Here is a 19,361-nt window from a genome sequence, read left to right as displayed (position 1 = left end):
ACATACAACATGCTCTCTACCTTTATGCAGCTCTCATGGCAGTGTCATGAATACGAAAAGCCTGGCTGGCATGGTTAGCAGTCTCTTGAGCACTTCTCATTATTTTCAGATGTGTGTGTGGGAGGATTTCAAACAAATCAGAATTCTCCTAGTTGAAATCAGGCTAGCTGACTCTTCCCAATCTTCAGGAATCTCAAGGGATCTTTTAAGCTCCTGATTTCCAGGGATGATAGAGAATTGAGTAGTATGCTGGGGAGATAGGGAGCTAGGCAGCTAGGCAGCTAGACACATGTTACAGAAACGCCTGGCAGCAGAGCAGAAGGGGGCAGAGGAGTGGATAGCACCAGGCTGCCAGAGAGAGCAAGGAGGGCCTTCCTTCCCCTTAACTTACTCCTCTACCTTGCCTTTCTTTCCCCTCACTTCCAATCTCAGAGTTGAACTTACAATCAGTAAACAGCTACTTACAATCAGTAAACAATACAAAACCCCACCCACATTCTAGTGAATTGGCCTGATGGAACAGAACACCCTGTTATCTTCTCTTTTATAAAATGAGGGGGTTGTAGTCCATCATCTCTCAAATTTCTTCCAGTTCAAAAGCCCATGAGCTCTCAATGTGTATGGATTGGACATTTTCAGAGCTCTCACTCTACACCACCCTGATAAGAGTGAACCAGGAGGAATGTATGATAATAATAATAATAGCTAGCATTTATATAGCACTTTAAGGTTTGCAAAGTGTTTTATGTATATGATTTCATTCAATCCTCACAACAACTCTGTGAGTGCTATCATCCCCATTTTACAGATGAGGAAACCGAGATTGAAAGAGGTCAGCACAAGATAGTAAGTATCTGGGAATGGATTTGAACTTTGGTCTTCCTAATTCCAAGTCTAATACTACCCGCCTTCAACCAACTGTCACCTGTGGCTCCAAGAAACTGTAGCATGTGCAGTGGCTGCACTCCAGTAAACTATCTCGGCAGACAGGCTAAACCAGGTTAAGGGTAACCAACAGGTCCCAAACCTGTCAATGAGTTGTGGGGGGGGGTGTCTACCTAAAGCACTTGAAGACTTCCGCCAGCATAATGGGCAGGTGAGAACAACTTGTTCTAGTTCCCTTGAAGATGGCTGAAATGGGCGCTATGGAACGCTTAGAGCTTGATCAGACATTGGAAATGTCAAGGTCATTCACTGCATCTTGGGCCATCTCCAGTAGTCTTGACTTTTGTCTTGCCACTGGACTTCAAGGACTCAGGAAGAAAGAGACTGATGATTTTGTGCAACTCTACCTCACTTAAATCCAATTCATGTGCAAGTCAAGACATCACCTGTGATGACTTTGGTCCTCTTTGAAAACGAAGGACAAACAACAACTATCCACTATACTACTTAGCTACCAAACCTACGTATATGTTCATATACATATTCATACACATACACAAACAGTATTTAGCTACTAAAACAGCTGAATATGTATTCATGCTCCATGAAGGCAGGGACCAGTTTTATCTCTGCATCCCCCAGCACAGTGTTATGTATATAAGAGGTACTTAATAAGATTGGAAGGTAAGGAAAAGGAAAGAGGAAGGAGGGAGGGAAGAAAGAAAGGAAAGAAAGCAAATGTATATTTTTGCAGAACTGAATGAATCTACACCATCTAAATAGGTTCCTTCACATTCATCATTCTTGCTCTGATTTGGCTCTGAACTCCTCTCGCATACATGTGTTGTCCTTCCCTATTCCTAGTTCATTTTAGGGGGTAAGGGTATATAGAGATATTTATAAATACTTGAGAGCATTTGGTTAGGAACAGAGCATAATTCTATGAGCTTTTGCCAACCATTCTTAATTCAGTGTGAATATTCCACAGAAAGTCCAGAAGGGCCCTGATCAGTCTGGAAATAGACAATGATGAGCTATAGACCTTATGACTTCTGACAGAAGTTTGTAATGTAATTAACTATTGAGGACTTGCAGTCAGGCAGCCATTTCATCAAGGCCTTCTTGGGCCTAATTTGCTTGAGTAAATGACAAAGAAAAAACCTGTATAGATCATAAAAGACATTTGAATAAGTTCCCCAAATGGCTCTATTCCCAAAAATCTTAAAAAAAGTAAAGTTATTCTGCAAAAGTATTCCTTAATATTTCAAAAACTTTCAATATGATTGAGCATAGGAGTTTAGATTTAGAGCTGGGAAGAATCTTAAAGGCCATCAGATCCAACCCCTTCATTTTTCAGATGAAGAAACCGAGGCACAGAATGAGTGAATGACTTGCCCAGGGTCACATAGCTAATCAGTATCTGAAGCAAGATCTGAACCCAGGTTTTCCTGACTCTCAAATCCAGTGGATGGAGACCTACTGTTCCATGCTGCCCTTCAGTCATTGGAGCATGAAACTGTAGCTTGTAGAGAAAATTAATGGCTAAATGTCTATACAAAACGTTTTTTGAACTTATTCTAATAAAAGGCTTCAAAACTCAGTGACCTCAACTTCACTTCAAGGGAGAGAAATTCTTGAGCATCAAAACGGAAATGTTGCGTAGCCTTCTAATTAACAATAATATGTTGCAGTTGGAAAAGGCTTTTCATTTTTCAAACCAATTTTATAGCTATTATCCTCTCATTCAATTTTCACTACAGCCCTATTAGTAAAGATAGTTTTGGCCTCATTCTAGTCACTTGTCAGATGGCAAAAGTGAGGGACAAGGATGTTCATCAATTTCCCATAGTTTAGTTAATAGGAGAAGGATCAGAAGCTGCTCTACTTGACTCCACGCCCCCACAGAAATTCCAAGTGCTCTCCACTGGAATTTTAAGTTAAGTTTAGAGTTCTACTTTTGTTTCAGCAAAAAAAACATTAGGGAAATCCTTTCTTGGCTATGGGATTGAGTTCCCCTAACCTAAGAGGGTCATTCTAATAAACAAATTGTATCATGCTGAAATCTACAAAGTCTGAATGCTATTACTGCTAACACTTCTCTTTTGCTGCTTCACTGGGGAACTCCAGAAATCAGAGTAAGAATCACATTTCAAGGGAAAGACTAGTGCTTAGGATGTGAACAAGAGGACCATAGCTGCAAAAAAGTGAAAATGGATAAAAAAAATTAATATGAACATGCTTTTTGGGCTCTGGAGGCGAGTTTGTAGTATCAAAAGAATATAAAAAATTTCTTTCATTTTCAGTGTGGCTAATAAGGAAATCCAGCTGTCTGTTAGAACTAGGTTGAAAACATATGTCTGTAGAATGAGAATTCTCCCCCCAACTAGAGTAGAAATCATACTTAATAATGTTGGAAGTTAAATGTCAAACCTGAGAAAACATCTTAGTAATATTCTGCTTCCCTGACTTCCCTAGAGAAGGCCTATGTCTGAACTTATGTATTACGTTAAATGGCAAAACCATGAAAAGAAGAAGGCGGTCTTGGCAGGCTACCTAGAACCTCAACTGCCACATAATTAAAGAAGAAAATACCCACAAAAACAAATGCACACCAGACCGAAAGCCCTGATAGGCTTATCCTGTGCACTGTCCTATATTTAGTCATGGTTCAAGTACAATTCAGTTGAATGATAACTGCTATCCTTTCTAATGTCTTTCTCCTGGCAGCCTGAGAACATCCTGTGTGTGAATCGGGATGCCAAACAAATAAAAATTATTGATTTTGGATTAGCAAGAAGGTACGTCTATGTGTGTTTAGCTGTTATATTATAGGAGTAGCATTAAATACTTAGGTTTGAAATAGTTTTTTTTTTAATACATCCATTTAGAACACACTTAAATCATTCTTAGTCCTGTGTTTCTCTGAATGTGTAAAAAACCACTCCATCATTTGAAAATGTTTTCAAATGTGAAACGCAAAGTACTTTGTGAATCTATATTATTTTAGGCTCCACTAATTCAAAATACTTGGTAATTTGCCTTGGGTATAAAATTCACCTTTATTCTTTCTGAAGAGAGAGGGCCTATGGAAGCAAATTAATAGTGCAAATATGATTTCTTTCTGGCTAAGCAATGGGGTCAAGTGACTTGCCCCGGGTCACACAGCTAGTAAGTGTCAAGTGTCAGAGGCCAGATTTGAACACAGGTCCTCCTGACTCCAGGGCCGGTGCTCTATTCACTGTGCCACCTAGCTGCCCCAGCAAATAAGATTTTAAGGGAGTGTGAAACATACTTAAGAAAACTGGAAGTTTTTATGGATTTTAGCACATTAATTATTTCTTTGAAATTGTATATTGCTAATGACCGCCTTCCCTTGTCAATAAATTAAAGCAGGCTTAGTGAGATCTTACTGGGTAATCTTTTATTAGTACTTCCAGAGGATTGTGTGTGTGTGTGTGTGTGTGTGTGTGTGTGTGTGTGTGTAACTTCATGTAGAATAATAATAATTAGCATTTCATAGTATTTTAAGGTTTGTAGAGCACATCGTAAATATCACATTTTGTCCTCACAACAATCTTAGTAGTTAGTTGCTATTATTATCCCTATTTTATAGGTGAAGAAATGAAGGGAAATGGGTTTCAGTTACTTGCCCAGGGTTACAGATACTTACTAAAATATCTGAGGTGGGATTTGAACTTGTCTTCCTGATTGTGGGGCAGTTAAGTGGTACCATAGTGCTAAGAGTGCTGGGCCTGACGTCAGGAAGACTCATCTTTCTGAGTTCAGATCTGGCCTCAGACACTTACTAGTTGTGTGACCCTGAGCAAGTCACTTCATCCTGTTTGCCTCAGTTTGTCATCTGTAGAATGGGCTGGAGAAGGAAATGGAAAACCACTTCAGTATCTCTGCCAAGAAAACCCCAAATGGGGTCACAAAGAATGACAACAACCAACAACTTTCTGATTGCAGGTTCCTCTACCTCTATGTGTGTGATGTCTATATAATATGTGTGTGTATATATGTATATATGTATGTATGTATATGCTGTATACATATATTATATAGGAAAGGAAAGGGAACGAGTATTTAGTACCCAGTACGTGCCAGATGCTGTGCTAAGTACTTCACGAATATTATCTCATTTGGCCCTCACGACAACCCTGCGAGGGCAGTGCTATTATGATATATCAGGTCATATATAGGATGTCTCAGAAGTCTTATAATTTTTAGCTACATGCACTAAGATTTTTGGAACATTGTATATGCTTAAGTCAACTAACAAACATTAAACATCTACTTATTTAAATACCTACTGTATATTAAACTGTGCTAGGTATCAGGGATACAAAAATAAGAGAAAGAGCCTCTTCCTTTCTTCTTCTCTTTCTCCCTCCCTCCCTTCCCTCCTTCCTTCCTTCCTTCCTTCCTTCCTTCCTTCCTTCCTTCCTTCCTTCCTTCCTTCCTTCCTTCCTTCCTTCCTTTCTTCCTTCCTTCTTTCTTTCCTTTCTTCTTCCCTTCCATCCTCCCTCCCTCCTTTCCTTCCCTTCTTCTTCCCTCCCTTCCTCCCTTCCTTCCTTCCTTTCCTCCCTTCCTTCCTTCCTTTCCTTCCTTTCTTTCTTTCTTTCTTTCTTTCTTTCTTTCTTTCTTTCTTTCTTTCTTTCTTTCTTTCTTTCTTTCTTTCTTTCTTTCTTTCTTTCTTTCTTTCTTTCTTTCTTTCTTTCTTTCTTCATTCCTTCCTTCCTTTCTTTCTTTCTTTCTTTCTTCTTTCCTTCCTTCCTTTCTTTCTTTCTATTATCTTCCTATCTCTATTAGTCTGGCATTTGTGTCTATTCATCTGTATATCTATATTCTGTCTCTCTTTATATTACAGTAACATATACAGATATCTTTATATATTGTATAAACAAGTATGCATAAATATATATGTGTGTGTGTGTGTATGTATAGTATAGATTTTTGAGGACACCCTATATATAGACTAGCCCAGTAAGTTACAACTACCCTGATACTTAGAGTTTAAATGGGAATTTTCAGAAAATTAGACCAACAGGCCAGTGATACAGAGCAATAGGCCTTTATTTGCCAAGTTTAATTTCCACGAGGGAAAGTTACATAGTTTATATCTTCCAGAGTGGGAGCATAGAAGGAGAGCTAGGGACAACCAGGAACATGTACTACGCAGCAGCCCCAAACCCCAAACCAGAGGTGTTACTTTCAGAGTTGGATTGGGAGGGGTGAGGATATTGTCAGGCCTCAGGCACAATGATTGTCAAGCCAAGGGGGAGGAAAGAGGCCATAGTTAAGTGTCCTCCCCAGGATGAGGCACATTTTTACACTAGACTCTTGGCATTGGTCCAGGTAATGAGGACAGCACCTGTAGGTGTAGTTCAAGAAAAGCAGTGTGGTGCAGTGGATAGGAAACTGATCTCAGATTCAAGAAGACCTGGGTTGGCGGGCTGTCTATGACACATTACTAGCTGTGGGGCCCTGGGCGTATCATATCACTCCTCAGTACACTAATCAAGTCTATGGGTATCAGTTGTGGAGAAAATATTGCTCCACATTGATAGAAGGAATTCTCTTTCCAGGGAGTTCCTTATACTTAGGAAATCACAGGCCTCATCCCTGTCATTATACGGTATGAAAACTAAGCCTTTACAACTCCCACAATTTCTATGGCAACCCCCAAGAGAGTTGCTAGTCAAGGGTGTTTTCCCCTGATATCCAATTTCAGTCATAGCAACTAGAGTGAATATTTTTCCAAGCTCTTAACAGTTTCTGATATTGTTGCTCTCTTCTTCTCAATTGCAGATATAAACCCAGAGAAAAGCTGAGAGTGAACTTTGGGACTCCTGAATTTCTTGCTCCTGAAGTTGTGAACTATGATTTTGTTTCTTTCCCTACTGATATGTGGAGTATTGGTGTGATTGCCTACATGCTGTAAGTAGGCCTAGAATCAGAATCTACAAAACTGTTCTCATCTCTATCCTATGCAATCAACTTTGCTGTCCTAGAAAAAAAAAAGCAGTAACAGAGAGCATCATAAAAGTTATAGCTGAAAGGGGTTTCGGGGAAAAAAATTCTATTTGAGCCCCATCATTTTACAAAGGAGGAAACTGAGGCACAAAGTCACATAGGTTAATGTTTTTTTACAAAATAAATAAATAAAAACTCCTACAGAGATCAATCAATAAGCATTTTATTAAATGCATACTTTGTACAAGATATTATGCTAGGAGCATTAGGGATACAAAGTAAAATCCAGACAGTACCTGCCCTCAAGGAGCTTACATTCTAATTGTGTTTGTGTGTGTTTGTGTGTGTGTGTGTTGGGGTAGTGTATATAACATGTATAAGATGAGTAAACAGAAGACACATATAATATATACACACATATGTATGTGTACTTATATATAAGATATGTATATACATACATAACACACATATATCTCACAAATTACTGTGACCTTCACTGCCTGGAGAGTCAGTCAAACAGTCTTTATTAAGTACCTACTATGTGCCAGGCACTGTGCTGAGTGCTGGGGATACAAATATGAAGAGAAAAAGACAATTCCTGCCCTCAAGATACTTACAGTTTAGGGTGGAAGACAAAACACAAAAGGAAAGTGAAAAGCTGGGGGCGGGGAGAAGGTTTAAAAAAAAAAGCAAGGTAGGTTCAATTTCACCCTTCCCCCAGGTTCTCCAGTACCCTTCAAGAGATTAGGGGTATCTAGGCTCTCTGCCTATGGCTCTGGCCCCCATCAGCGGGGTTTCTTCCAAATGGAAGGAGTGGTTCCCTGCGTTATAGTTCCACAAGCCGCAAATAATCAGATTAGCTTTTACACAGAAATATTTACTTCAAAAGCTGTCATCATAAATATGCAAATTTGTTCCTTCAACATGTGGAAGACATAATTCCCCCTCTCCCTTGTACCACCTCAGTCTCTGAGGAGGGGAAAGGGATTAGATTCATAGTTTAGTTCAGTTCCTATAAGGCCTTGTCCCAGTCCTAAGTCCAAACTCTACCCCCATGGTCCTTGGGTCCCTGGTTTCTCAGGACTTCCATGCTGGGGTGGCTGGCTGCACCATCTTGCCTTTAATCCTGGTTCCAAGGTCATCATGGCTTGAACTCTTAGGTCCAGTGAGTATTGCCATCAGCACCTGAAATTGAGGACAAATGAAACGGAGCAGAAACAAACATCTCCAGGCCCTTTTCTTGGGATAGGGGTGAAAAAGAGAGAGCAGAGGAAGGACGTCCTTCCCATCATTCTAGACCAATTCATGGGTGAACTGGGCTCTTTACCTTCTAGATGAAACTAGAAAGAGTGGCAGAAAAAGAGAGGCTGAAAAGTGAGACTATTTCAGCCTCTCCAGCCAATCAAAAGAGACTATACCCACCCAGCAGGTAGGCGATGCAGAGGCTTCTATGTTAGGAGATCTGGACTTGCTCCAAAGGCCCCTGAGGAACTTGCATGTTGGAGGACTGAGCATGCACAGACAAGCCCTGGTAACTTTTGTAATGTGAATTCAGTGTGGCATAGGGTCCAGAGAACTGGCCTTAGAGTCACGAAGACCCCAGTTCAAGAGCTGCCTCTGGCCTGCACTGACTGTATACTGTGACAAGGTAATGCTTTCCCAGACAAGTTGCAGTGAAAATGGCAATCTGCATTGTGGAGGGAGTTTTCTTATCTAGGAGTTCCTTATGTGAATGAAATCACACTTCTGGTTTCTATCCTTAAATAAAAAGTAATTTTGAGGTGGATGAGAATAAACACTACTTTCTAGGAACCAATATACAGATGCAACCAATTCATTCTTTCTCAGCTAACATAGTGGAAAAGGTTTACTCCCTTGGTCCTCCTACTCCCAGGCAGGCAATTGATTCATTAGAGGGACAATTTACTAACTAGTCTCCTATGTCACAGATAAATAAGTATTACTGACCTTAATGTTCAAAGATGACACTACTGATGGGTGATGGCTCTCTGTGCGTGGGTGTGTCTGGAAAGTACTTTCCACACACAGAACATGTGAGGGCTATTCTTTGATTTGTGGCTTTAGTCAAGGTTGACTAAGCCCTTGTGCTGTTTTCTAGGTGAACTTCAGCTGGCGGCTGGTCTGTAGACCTTGCACTGTACACCGTCTATGTGTTTCTGTCTGCTGCTCTCTGGCTGCTGATTGCCTACATTTGATCCATATTGTCTGAGGCTCTACCTCAAGGTAGCCTTAAAGCAGGTCTTCTGACCTGACTGTGGTTTTCTGACATTAGCTGATTTGAGAAAAGTTTATTCCAGTACTATCTGGCTGGCCTAATCGAGTGCAGAGAATGGCTCACAGGAGGGCTCCTGGGAAAGTCCTTTGCTGTGCATGGTCTATTTTGGTCAGATTCTTATTTTCTCCAACCTGGGGCACTTTAGGTAGCTGTAACCCTCCAGTAATACATGACACTATAACCAAGGCTTTACCAAAGGGACATGATAACTGCCTGGAGGTACCATGTGATGGAAGTTATCGTTTCACACCCCAATCCATGCCCTCCTTCCATTTCACTGCCATCATCAAAGGCTCCCAAAAATAAACTGCAAAATGGTTTAAATAATTTATATTTCAACCCTCCAAACCTGGAGGTAAGGGTGGGTTTGTGGCCAAATGAAAACGTCCTGGAGGGTCCCTTTCCTATTAGTAGTGCAGTGGATAGAGTGCTGAACCTAGAGCCAAGAAGACCTGAGTTCAAATCTAGCCTCATGTACTCACTAGACCCTGGGCCATTTTACCTTTATTTCTTTCAGTTTTCTCAACTGTAAAATGGGTATGGTAATAGCACCTACCTTTCAGAATTGTTGTGAAAATCAAATGAGATGATATTTATTTTTTAAAAGTGCTTAGCATGGTGCTGGGCACATAGAGGGTGCTACGCAAATGCTTATTTCTTTCCTTATGATGCTCTTTCTTTGTCATCATAGCTAGCAGTCATCAGGGTTTCCTTAGCATTCCTCTGTCTCAGATGCCCTATCTTTAGTTCATTAATTGAGGTGGCTAAGAATATGCCAGTGTATCTAATTCCTTGGTAATAGGTGAGGGAGGGTTGACTCAGAAGTCAAAGTGTTTTAATGGGAGCATCAGTGATAAGAAAAATCACGTCAACATTTTTCTGAACACTTAACTGCATGCTTGGCACTCTTCTTAGGGCAAAGGCAAAGAGGATCTAGGTGAATAAGAGAAGTAGTTGTTTACTTCTTATACACTTCCCACACATAATTTGACACGTCTTTTTTTGTAGCCTTTCTCTCCTGGACTGCAGACTTTACTCAGTTTAATCAAAAAACATAGTAATGTGAGAGGCAGAATATGGTATAGGCAATGAAAAAGCCAGCCTCAGATTCAGGCAGAGCTGGATATAAGCCCTTCCTTTACCATAACTGGCTATGTGTCCTGGGCAAGATATTTAAACTTTCATTGCCATAGGCAACTGAGTAGCTAATCTCCACTGGTAAAGAAAATCCCTCACCAGGAGCTCCCTTCAATGATGACATCCCAGATCCAGTCCAAAAATGTACAAGGCACCATGTTGGTACAGGGAAAAATAGTCCCTGCTCTCAAGTAGCTTATATTCTTCTTGGGAGTGAGGGTGAGGATGGAGGGGATGAGAGTAGAGGCTGGATAAAACCACTCTACAGATAAACAAAAACACAAGGCAATTTGAGGAGGCATAGAACATGCCTCTCTGTCCCTCTTATTTCAGCAACACTGATAAAAAGGACTACATGTTATCAGGAAAATTTATACATCCTCATTCTCATACCTGAGGCGTTCTCTGTTCTCATCTCTGCCTCCGTGCTTCCCTGGCTTCCTTCGAGTCTCAGCTAAAGTCCTGCCTTCAGCAGGAAGCCTTCCCCAGTCCTCCTTAATTATAGTGCTTTCATTCTGAGATTACCCTCGATTTTTCCTGTCTATATCTTGTTTGTACATAATTGTTTGCATGGTGTCTCCCTCATTAGACCGCGGGCTCCTTGAAGGTAGGGCTTGAGTTTTTCCCTTTCTTTGCATCCTTAGTGCTTAGCACAGTGCCTGGCACATAGTTGGTACTTAATAAATACTAATTAAATGACTATTCAAAGTAATTTCCCCCAGGGAAACACGAACAAAGCTAGTTTTACTACTATTGACTGACCTTTTCTACTGCATACCTGCTCTGAACTTAGTTTTCAAGATCTAGACATTTCTTGACACCTTTCTGGCCACTCTTTTAATGAAATCCCTCATTTAGTTTTCTGTCATTGTTATTTCATCCCAAAGTTTGTATTTTTGTCATATAAATTTTTAAGCTAAGTTTATATAACAGCATGATAAGAGGATTTCAACCCGGAGGTATAACCTGCAATCTATCAGTTAGTTATTCCTTGCTGGTTGGCTGCTTTCTTTCTTTGTTTGTTTTTAATAGTCATTTCATGTTTATTCTTTCTAACTTTTTTTTTTTGGCCTTTTCTTATCATTCTGAGCTGTATGGTTATACAGCTCTAGATAGCATTGGCAGATTCAAATGTTATCTAATCCTCTGTCTGTGACTGCCTGGTGGGCCCTAAAATTAAAAAAAAAAGAAAGATTTTAAGAGCAGTAAGTTTCATTTGTAAGGGAAGATCTACTGGAACAAGAAAAAATGGAAATAAAGGTGACTTTAACAACAGGATGTCGAAAAGTGCATGTGATAGGCAGGAGCACCATTGACGAACACTGGAATATACCCCAAAGTCTCATTTGCAAAACAAGTTAGCAGGTCATTGTCTGTCTGATTGCATGTTCCAGTCACAAGGTTAGATGTTTCAGGGGAACTGAAAATTCTGAAGTCACCGAACGGTGTTTTCATAGGAGGTTTCCCCGCCTCACTTTGTGCCATAGTAATCACCAGATATTTTCTATTTAGGATTTACATCTTAGGTAATAGAAACTGTTATTTTTGAAAAGCTACAGTCAGTTGATATAATTCACCTGTATATTCAATTCAACAATCATTTATTTGTCACTTTAAGGTTTATGAAGCCTTTTCCTCCTACAAGTTCTCTAAAGTTAGGAGTCTAAGCATGATTATCCCTATTTAAAAAAAAATGAGAAGGCCAAACTCAAAGAAGGCGATTGACTTGTTCAAGGTCACACCAATCCAAATCCATCAATCAGCACTCAACAATTATTTATTATGTGCCAGGCCCTGTGCGTGGTGCTGGAGATAAAAAGAAAGAGCAAAAATAAATCTTTGCCCTCAAGGAGCTTACATTCTAATAGGGGAGTATGTGTCAGAAATGGGACATAAAACCAGGTCTCTACTCCAAGTGTAGCGTTCAACCCAGTTAAAAAATGTTTATTAAATATTTGTTTGCTTTGTACAAGACATTACACTAAGCACTGGGTATAAAAGAGAAAAACGTAAGAGTCCTCAGCCTCAAAGAGATCACGGTTCCTTGGATAATACAATATGCACAGAGATAACTTTAATTACATTGAAGAGAGAAAGAAACAAAGGAAATATCAGACAAAATGCTCTCTACAGCCCTTCATAACCTAACTTTCCCTCATTCTTCCAGTCTTCTTACAACATGTCCCCTTAATCCAGTGACACTGGCCTCATGGCTGTTCCACAAACAAGACACTCCATCTCTTGGTTCTGGGCATTTTCTCTGCCTGTCCCTCATGCCTGGGCTGCTTTCCCTCCTCCTTTCCACCTCCTGACTTCAAGTCCTAGCTAAAATCTAACTTTCTACAAGACATCTTTCCCAGTTCCTTTTAATTTTGTTGATTAGTTCTTGTGTATCTTGTACATAGCTTGTTTGTACATGTTTGCTGGCAAGTTGTCTCCCCCATTAGATGATGAGCTCCCTGAGGGCAGGGACTGACTATCTTCTGCCTTTCTTTTTATCCCCAGCACTTGGCATAGTGCCTGGCACATAGTAGGTACTCGTCAGGCAGTTCCTCATATCAATAACAGGTTCAGTTCCAGTCCCCACTTCAGTCCTTTTTCTGTGTTCCTTAATGCTAGCTCTGATCATGTTAGTGTCCTTAAAAAATCTTCAGGGCCTCCCTGTTACCTCTAACATACAAATATATACCTACAAAATATATGCCATACAAACATATCCTTTAACATACAAAATCTCAGCTAGCATTCATTGCACTCTGCAGTGCGACTCCCATTTTCCTTAACATTCTGATTTCTCATTACTCCCCTTTACACACTCTCCATTCCATCTAAACCAGTCAATTCTCTTGTTTACAGCAAATTCACTTTATAACTTTGTGCCTTTGCTCAAGTGATCCATGTCTGCAATATACAGTCTAGGTGCCATTTCCTACATTATCCTTCCAGTATCACTTTGTATCTGCTTATCCGTGTCCAAGTTGAGTCTCCCTAGTAGAATGTAAGCTCTTTAAGGGTGAAGGGAAAGAAAGAAACATGTATTTATTAAGCACCTACTATGTGCCAGGCACATAAACACTAAACACTTTACAGATATCTCATTTGAATCTCACTACAGCCCTGGGAAGTAAGTGCTGTTATTATTTTATAGCTGAGGATACTGAGGCAGAATGAGGTTAAGTGACTTGTTCAGGGTCGCACAGTTAGCAAGTGTCTAAGACCATTTTTTAACTCAGCTTTTCCCGATTCCAGACCCAGGGCTCTTTCTACTGCACAGCCTATCATGGTGGAATGTTTTATTTTAATCTTTTTTTCCCCAGGTCTTGAAAGAGATGTTTAATAAACGTTGAATTGAATTGAATTCACAAGATCATAGATTTAGTACTGGAAGGGACCTTAGAAACCATTTAATCCAACTCCCCCATTTTACAGATAGAGGAACTGAGGCCCAGAGAGATAAGTGGCTTGTCTGGGGTCAAGTATCTAGTGCATCTGAGGCAGAATTTGAACAAAGTTCATCCTGACTTGAAGTCCAGGGCTCCATCCACTATACTAGGATTGTCAAGGGGAAAAATATATCTATAAATATTCTAAAATTTCTCTGCTTTTGTTTTTCAGGCTCAGTGGATTGTCTCCTTTCCTGGGTGATAATGATGCTGAGACACTAAACAACATCTTGGCTTGTAGGTGGGATTTAGAAGAAGAAGAATTCCGAGACATCTCTGAAGAGGGCAAGGAATTCATCTCTAAACTTCTGATTAAGGAGAAGAGGTAATCCCAACTAACTCCATAACTTTAAAGTGCATTGGTGGCCAATACACCGAGGAATATTCTTAGGAACTCTCAGCCTAATAATCACCAAATGATTTTAGCACTATTTACAAGTTTGGTGCAGCTTTATAGATAGAATATTACTGGCAGCATTTGCTCCAGTCCTATGTTTGCCAAGAAATAATTTAGCCAAGTACTTAAGTGATACCCTTTCTATTTGTTATTCTATTAAATCATCATTAGTTCATAATTCAGAGGAACAAAAAAGAGTGAAGCTGAATTATAAGGAGTTGAATTTTAGAGGCATAGAGGTGCTAGGGAGTTTGATTTCCCCTGGATTAGCACTGGGAATATAAGGAAGCAAATGATTCAGCCTTATATTCTAATGGGGGGGTAGAAATTGGATATTTAGCATACATACAAATGAGAAAGTAAAAGGAAAATCAGGGAGCTCTACATTTAAACTATTCAGGGTACATAACTTTTATTTCATCGTAAGAAGACCAAAAAACAAAAAAAAAGCAAAAAAACCCAAAACATCATAACAAGACCTCCAGACATCGAGATTCTTTGCCTCGTCCCTTGCTTCAGCATTCATAAAAATTCAGTCAGTAGGAGGAATCATTTGCTCTTATGGGGGTGAAGGGACAATATAAATTCACGATATTTCTGTTACTTGTTATTATTTTCCAGGGAGTGCTCAGATGGAGAATGTCTCCCCTCCATCAGGAACCTAGAATTCCAAGGCTGACTCACTTAACAAAACTCTTCTTTTCCCCTTTAGCTGGAGAATAAGTGCAAGTGAAGCCTTGAAGCATCCCTGGTTGTCAGATCACAGTCTCCATCACAGACTCGGCTCACAGGTTGCCAACTTTTATTTTTCTTGCAGTTTTAAAAACCTTCCTCTTTACTGTGATGACCAGATGTAGGAAGCACATGCATCTGTTTTGAAGTTTTTCCATTGCTTTGTGTCATATTAGCCACCAGATTTTAAGTTGAATGCAAATGGTTTAAAACTTGTTTGTTTTTTAAACTATGAGTTCTTGAGCACATGACAGTTTCAGATTCATGGAACTTTAGAGGTAGACTGAATCTTAGATTTCATCTGGTTCATCTGCTTCATTTTATACAAGAGGATACTGAGACCCAGTGATACAACATGAATTGTCCAAGTCAAACAGCTAGTAAATGGTGGACCCAGGACTAGAACAAGGGTTTTTCTACTTCTTACAGTAAACATTTTTGAAGCCCAACTCTGTCTAGGAGATCATGCTAAGTATTGGCAAGTAACACACAAAAGTGAAGCAAAACTCCATTCTTGCTTCAAGTTGCTTATAATAATTAGTAAGTTCAGTTTAAAGAGGGAGAGAACCATGATGATTGGGAATATCAGTGAAGGCTTTTTGTAAGAGATATCACTGGAGGAGAACTTGATGGAGGGGAACCTTTAATCAGCCAGTCAGTGAATACCAATGATGTGCAAGGCACTATGCTAAGTTCTGAGGATACCAAGAAAGCCAAAAAAGTCTCAACCTTTACAGATCATACATTCTAATGAGGGAGACAGCATTTAAATAACTAGGTACCTACAGGATATGCATGGAGTAGATGGAAAGCAATCCAAGTGCGGAAGGCAGTAGCATCTGGGGGACGGGGATCTGGGGAAGGCTTTCTTCCCCCAGAAGGTGGGAGGGTTTTAAGGGGAGGGGGTAAGGAGAGAGAGTATATTAAAGGCATGCGGGGAAGCCTGCAGAAAGCCACATTTGGGAGAGATGGCCACTCAAGTTTGGAAATCAGTAGGGAGGCCAGTTTGGATGGATAATAGTGGAACCATCACATTTGACATCAACCACTTCAGTCGATCCAATGTGCCATGTGAGGAAGTAGACAAATGAAGTTGGGAAGACTAGATGACCAAATATGTTTAAAATTTTGTCCTGAAGGTGGCATATTTTTAAAGCCACTAAATGATTGGTTTTTTAATATAATATTTTATTTTTTCCCCAATTACATGTGAGTGACTGGTTTTTAAGATATCTGAAAGAAAAAGATTAAGAGCTGGAGGGGGCCTTAAAAGTCAAATACCAAAAGGATGGAAATGATCACATGTGGCATTATTACCAAAAAATACATCTCTGGAAAATCTCTGATAATGATTTCTGCATATATTTAGGTTATTTTTGATAAAGATGAGGAGGGATTAGGTAAACTTTTGCAGAGAATTTTTATAGCATACTACAGCTTCATAGTCACACAATTAACTGAAGGGTTTAGAGTATACAAGGTCACCCTATGCTTATTGCTTTAAAAAAATTTTAATATACCATTTGATTTGGTAGAAAGGAGGGAAATAAGCATTTATTCAGAACCTATTATGCACCAGGCACTATGCTTAATGCTTCATAAATATTATTTTATCCTCACAACAACGTTGAGAAGTAGGTGCCATTATTATCCCCATTTTATAGTTGAGGAAACTAAGGCAGACAGGGTCCAGTTGCCCAGGCTAACATAGCTAGTAAGTGTCTGAGGCCATATTTCAACTCAGGTCTTCCTTACTCTAGGCCCAGTTCTCTGTTAGCTAGTAGAATGCCTCTGTCCAGTACGGTGAAATCAAATCTTAAAGGGTTTCTTTTAAAAAAAGTCTTTTATGGATATATTAAAAACTTACAAGGTTCTTTGATAGACACAACAATTTTTTTCGACAATTTTTTTCAACAATCACCTAAGTATCAAAAGTCAGCAATAACAATAATAGTCCTTTATATAGTCCTTTAAGATTTACAAAGTGCTTTACAGTTACTATCCCCTTATCCTTACAACAACCCTGGGAGTGGTTACTATTGTTATTCCCATTTTACAGATGAGGAAACTGAGGTAGATAGAGATAAAGTGATTTGTCCAGGGTCACACAACTAGTGAGTGTCTGAGGTTGGATTTGAACTCAGTTGCCTCTATAATGCACAAAACAGAGAGAAATATGCTTACCAAAGGTATTTGTGCCAGTCTATAATCTTGTCAAAATCCAAATAGATGAGGAATTACTTCTAGATGTTTTATGGGTGGCAATGTACTGATTGCTTTGAGTCCCAGAACACAATAGGGTCAAACTCAAGTTGAGATCTTCAATCATTCAGAGAAGATTGGTTTAGCAATCTACAGAGAAAAAACCAAGGGGATGTAGAATGAACAACCCAAGTGATACACTAGTGATATTCTAGTATCCCAAGTGACACACTAGTATCTGATATACTGGTAGCCCAAGTGATACATTGGTATCAGCCTCTCCCAAAAGTCTTACTGCAGTTTTAAGCTTAAAAAGCATTAACATCTTAAAACTGCATTAAGATTTTTGAGATGCTCTGTAATTTAAAAAACAAGACAAAAGAAACTCTTTCATGCAATGGGTAGATTCTCTATGGAGCTCTATATTGAAAGTGATAGACTAGAATTGCTTAGGATAAAATGACATGGAAGTGTGATCTGCTCTGGAGAAAGAAGTATTTATATCACTTATTGGTTCACAGATTTATCAGAATATCAAGCTAAGTTGGTTTTTTTTTTCTTACTATTGGTACTCTTCAGAATCTGAATGTCCCTAGACTCAATGGCATAAAATACAGAAATCACAGGAGGTGGTAACTGGAGCTATAATGAAAAAAAAAGATGCAGTATAGGAAAAAAAATCATGTGAGCAGACTACTACTTTGTCCAGTTACTAACAACAGAGTGGAATCAATAATCTAAGTAGAGTAAAATCCTCTTTTATAAAATGAATGGCTTATAAAGACAAAGATTTGAATTATAAGATTTGCCCTGTACAAACGCTTTTTGTTAATCCTTCAGTAGTTTTGTCCTTTAAATTCATTTCTAAGAAAAATGAAGAAAACTATTGGATTGTGTGTGTTTTAAAAATCTCTAACCAATATTCAAATGAAATAGAATATTGTTTTTCAATAAAATTCTCATTTGCCAATTTAATTCCCTCATTATCACCCCAAAGATTCATTCTTGATATGACTTTGGATTCTCTTTAAAGTCACGTCTAAATCTAAAATCTTAGTGTTAAATGATTTTAGTTTTACTCGTAATCAATTCAAACTATAGGGCCAAATGAATGTAAAGCTTTAAACATGCTATGCCCTCAACAAACAATCCAACAAACATTTACTAAAAGCCTACTATGTACAAGGTACCCTGCTAGGTTCTTCTTAACACTTATGTTTGAAATCCTGAATGTATAAACTATGGCTAAATTCAAAAGGAGTTATCCTTGGAAACTGGTTTCTTTAAAGTTCTTTGCCTCTTATATGTTTAATACTATGTGCTGTATTTCGATCTAATTAAGAGTTAGCCCTAATTTACCATTTACCAACTAAGCCAGTCAGTTACACCTCTTGAGTACCTACTATGTGTCTAGTATTGTGCTCGGTCCAGTAGAGGCACATAAAATGATTCTATAGCATGCACCCTCCTCTCTCAGAGTTTTCAGCCTAGTTTGATAAACAAAACTAACATACATTCAACAACTAGAAAACAATTGTGTTTGTGTGCTACTAACTGCAAACACAATGATAGTACCTTCAATAAACATTAAATGCCTACTGTGTGCGGAGTACTGTGCCAAGTAATGTGGAGAAAACATGGTTCATAAACTCATGGGGCTTTATATTCTAGTAAGTGGATATGACATAGGCAATATAATACCATACAATAAGTACATTAGAGAATTGTGGAACAAAATGCTATGTGCTAAAGTACAAAGTCATTTTTGATTGAGGAAATCAGGGAAGGCTTCATGGAGGAGATGGAATAAAGCCCTTTGGGTTTCAAGAAGGGAGAGTTACCCCACCCAGACCCCACAGCAAATGACTTGAAAATGTGCTTATATCACAAGTGAGAAGTTAAACAAGAGCTCTAATCTCTTCCAAAATATCTTGTGACTTTCCTAGAAGAAGAAGAACCAAGGTTCTAAAGCTCAGTAACTGATGACTCAGGACCCTACTGAAGAGTGTTCCAACTTGGAAGGTCTGTCTGTGTTCCTCCATTTTTCTCCTTTCATGTCCAGGAAGGGTGTCTATACAATGGTGATGATAAGGATGGTCCCACAAGTCATCAGCCTGCCTTCTTGCACCACATAGAGTAGCATCTCTGTACCAACAGACCCAGCTCTAGGCCTTGCTTTTACTTTGTTGCCCTAAAGTGACAGCCTCCCTGTATTCATTGAAAAATATCCTTGAACTTAGATTGGATTGAACCAATCCAATCACCAAGCATTTATTTGGCTTTTGCTCCGTGC

At 39.2% G+C, this 19,361-nt stretch overlaps 1 protein-coding gene across 1 annotated transcript in view; it reads left to right on the top strand.

The window, feature by feature from the left end:
- MYLK4 (myosin light chain kinase family member 4) overlaps nt 1-19,091 on the top strand; it is a 110,380-nt gene extending 91,289 nt beyond the window's left edge. Inside the window, exons 7-11 of the mRNA XM_027864477.1 lie at nt 3,613-3,683; nt 6,697-6,825; nt 13,910-14,062; nt 14,847-14,925; nt 19,015-19,091. Of these exons, the coding sequence (XP_027720278.1) occupies nt 3,613-3,683; nt 6,697-6,825; nt 13,910-14,062; nt 14,847-14,925; nt 19,015-19,047 (465 nt within the window). The 3' untranslated portion in view covers nt 19,048-19,091. The remainder of the gene's footprint in view (nt 1-3,612; nt 3,684-6,696; nt 6,826-13,909; nt 14,063-14,846; nt 14,926-19,014) is intronic.
- Nucleotides 19,092-19,361: the final 270 nt, after the last annotated feature.

Source organism: Vombatus ursinus, unplaced genomic scaffold (assembly GCF_900497805.2).
Source record: "Vombatus ursinus unplaced genomic scaffold, bare-nosed wombat genome assembly UNPS02000577.1, whole genome shotgun sequence".
In the NCBI taxonomy this organism is placed as follows: domain Eukaryota; kingdom Metazoa; phylum Chordata; class Mammalia; order Diprotodontia; family Vombatidae; genus Vombatus; species Vombatus ursinus.
The sequence above is the reverse complement of the archived record's forward strand: the minus strand, read 5'-3'. Positions and strand labels throughout refer to the sequence as shown.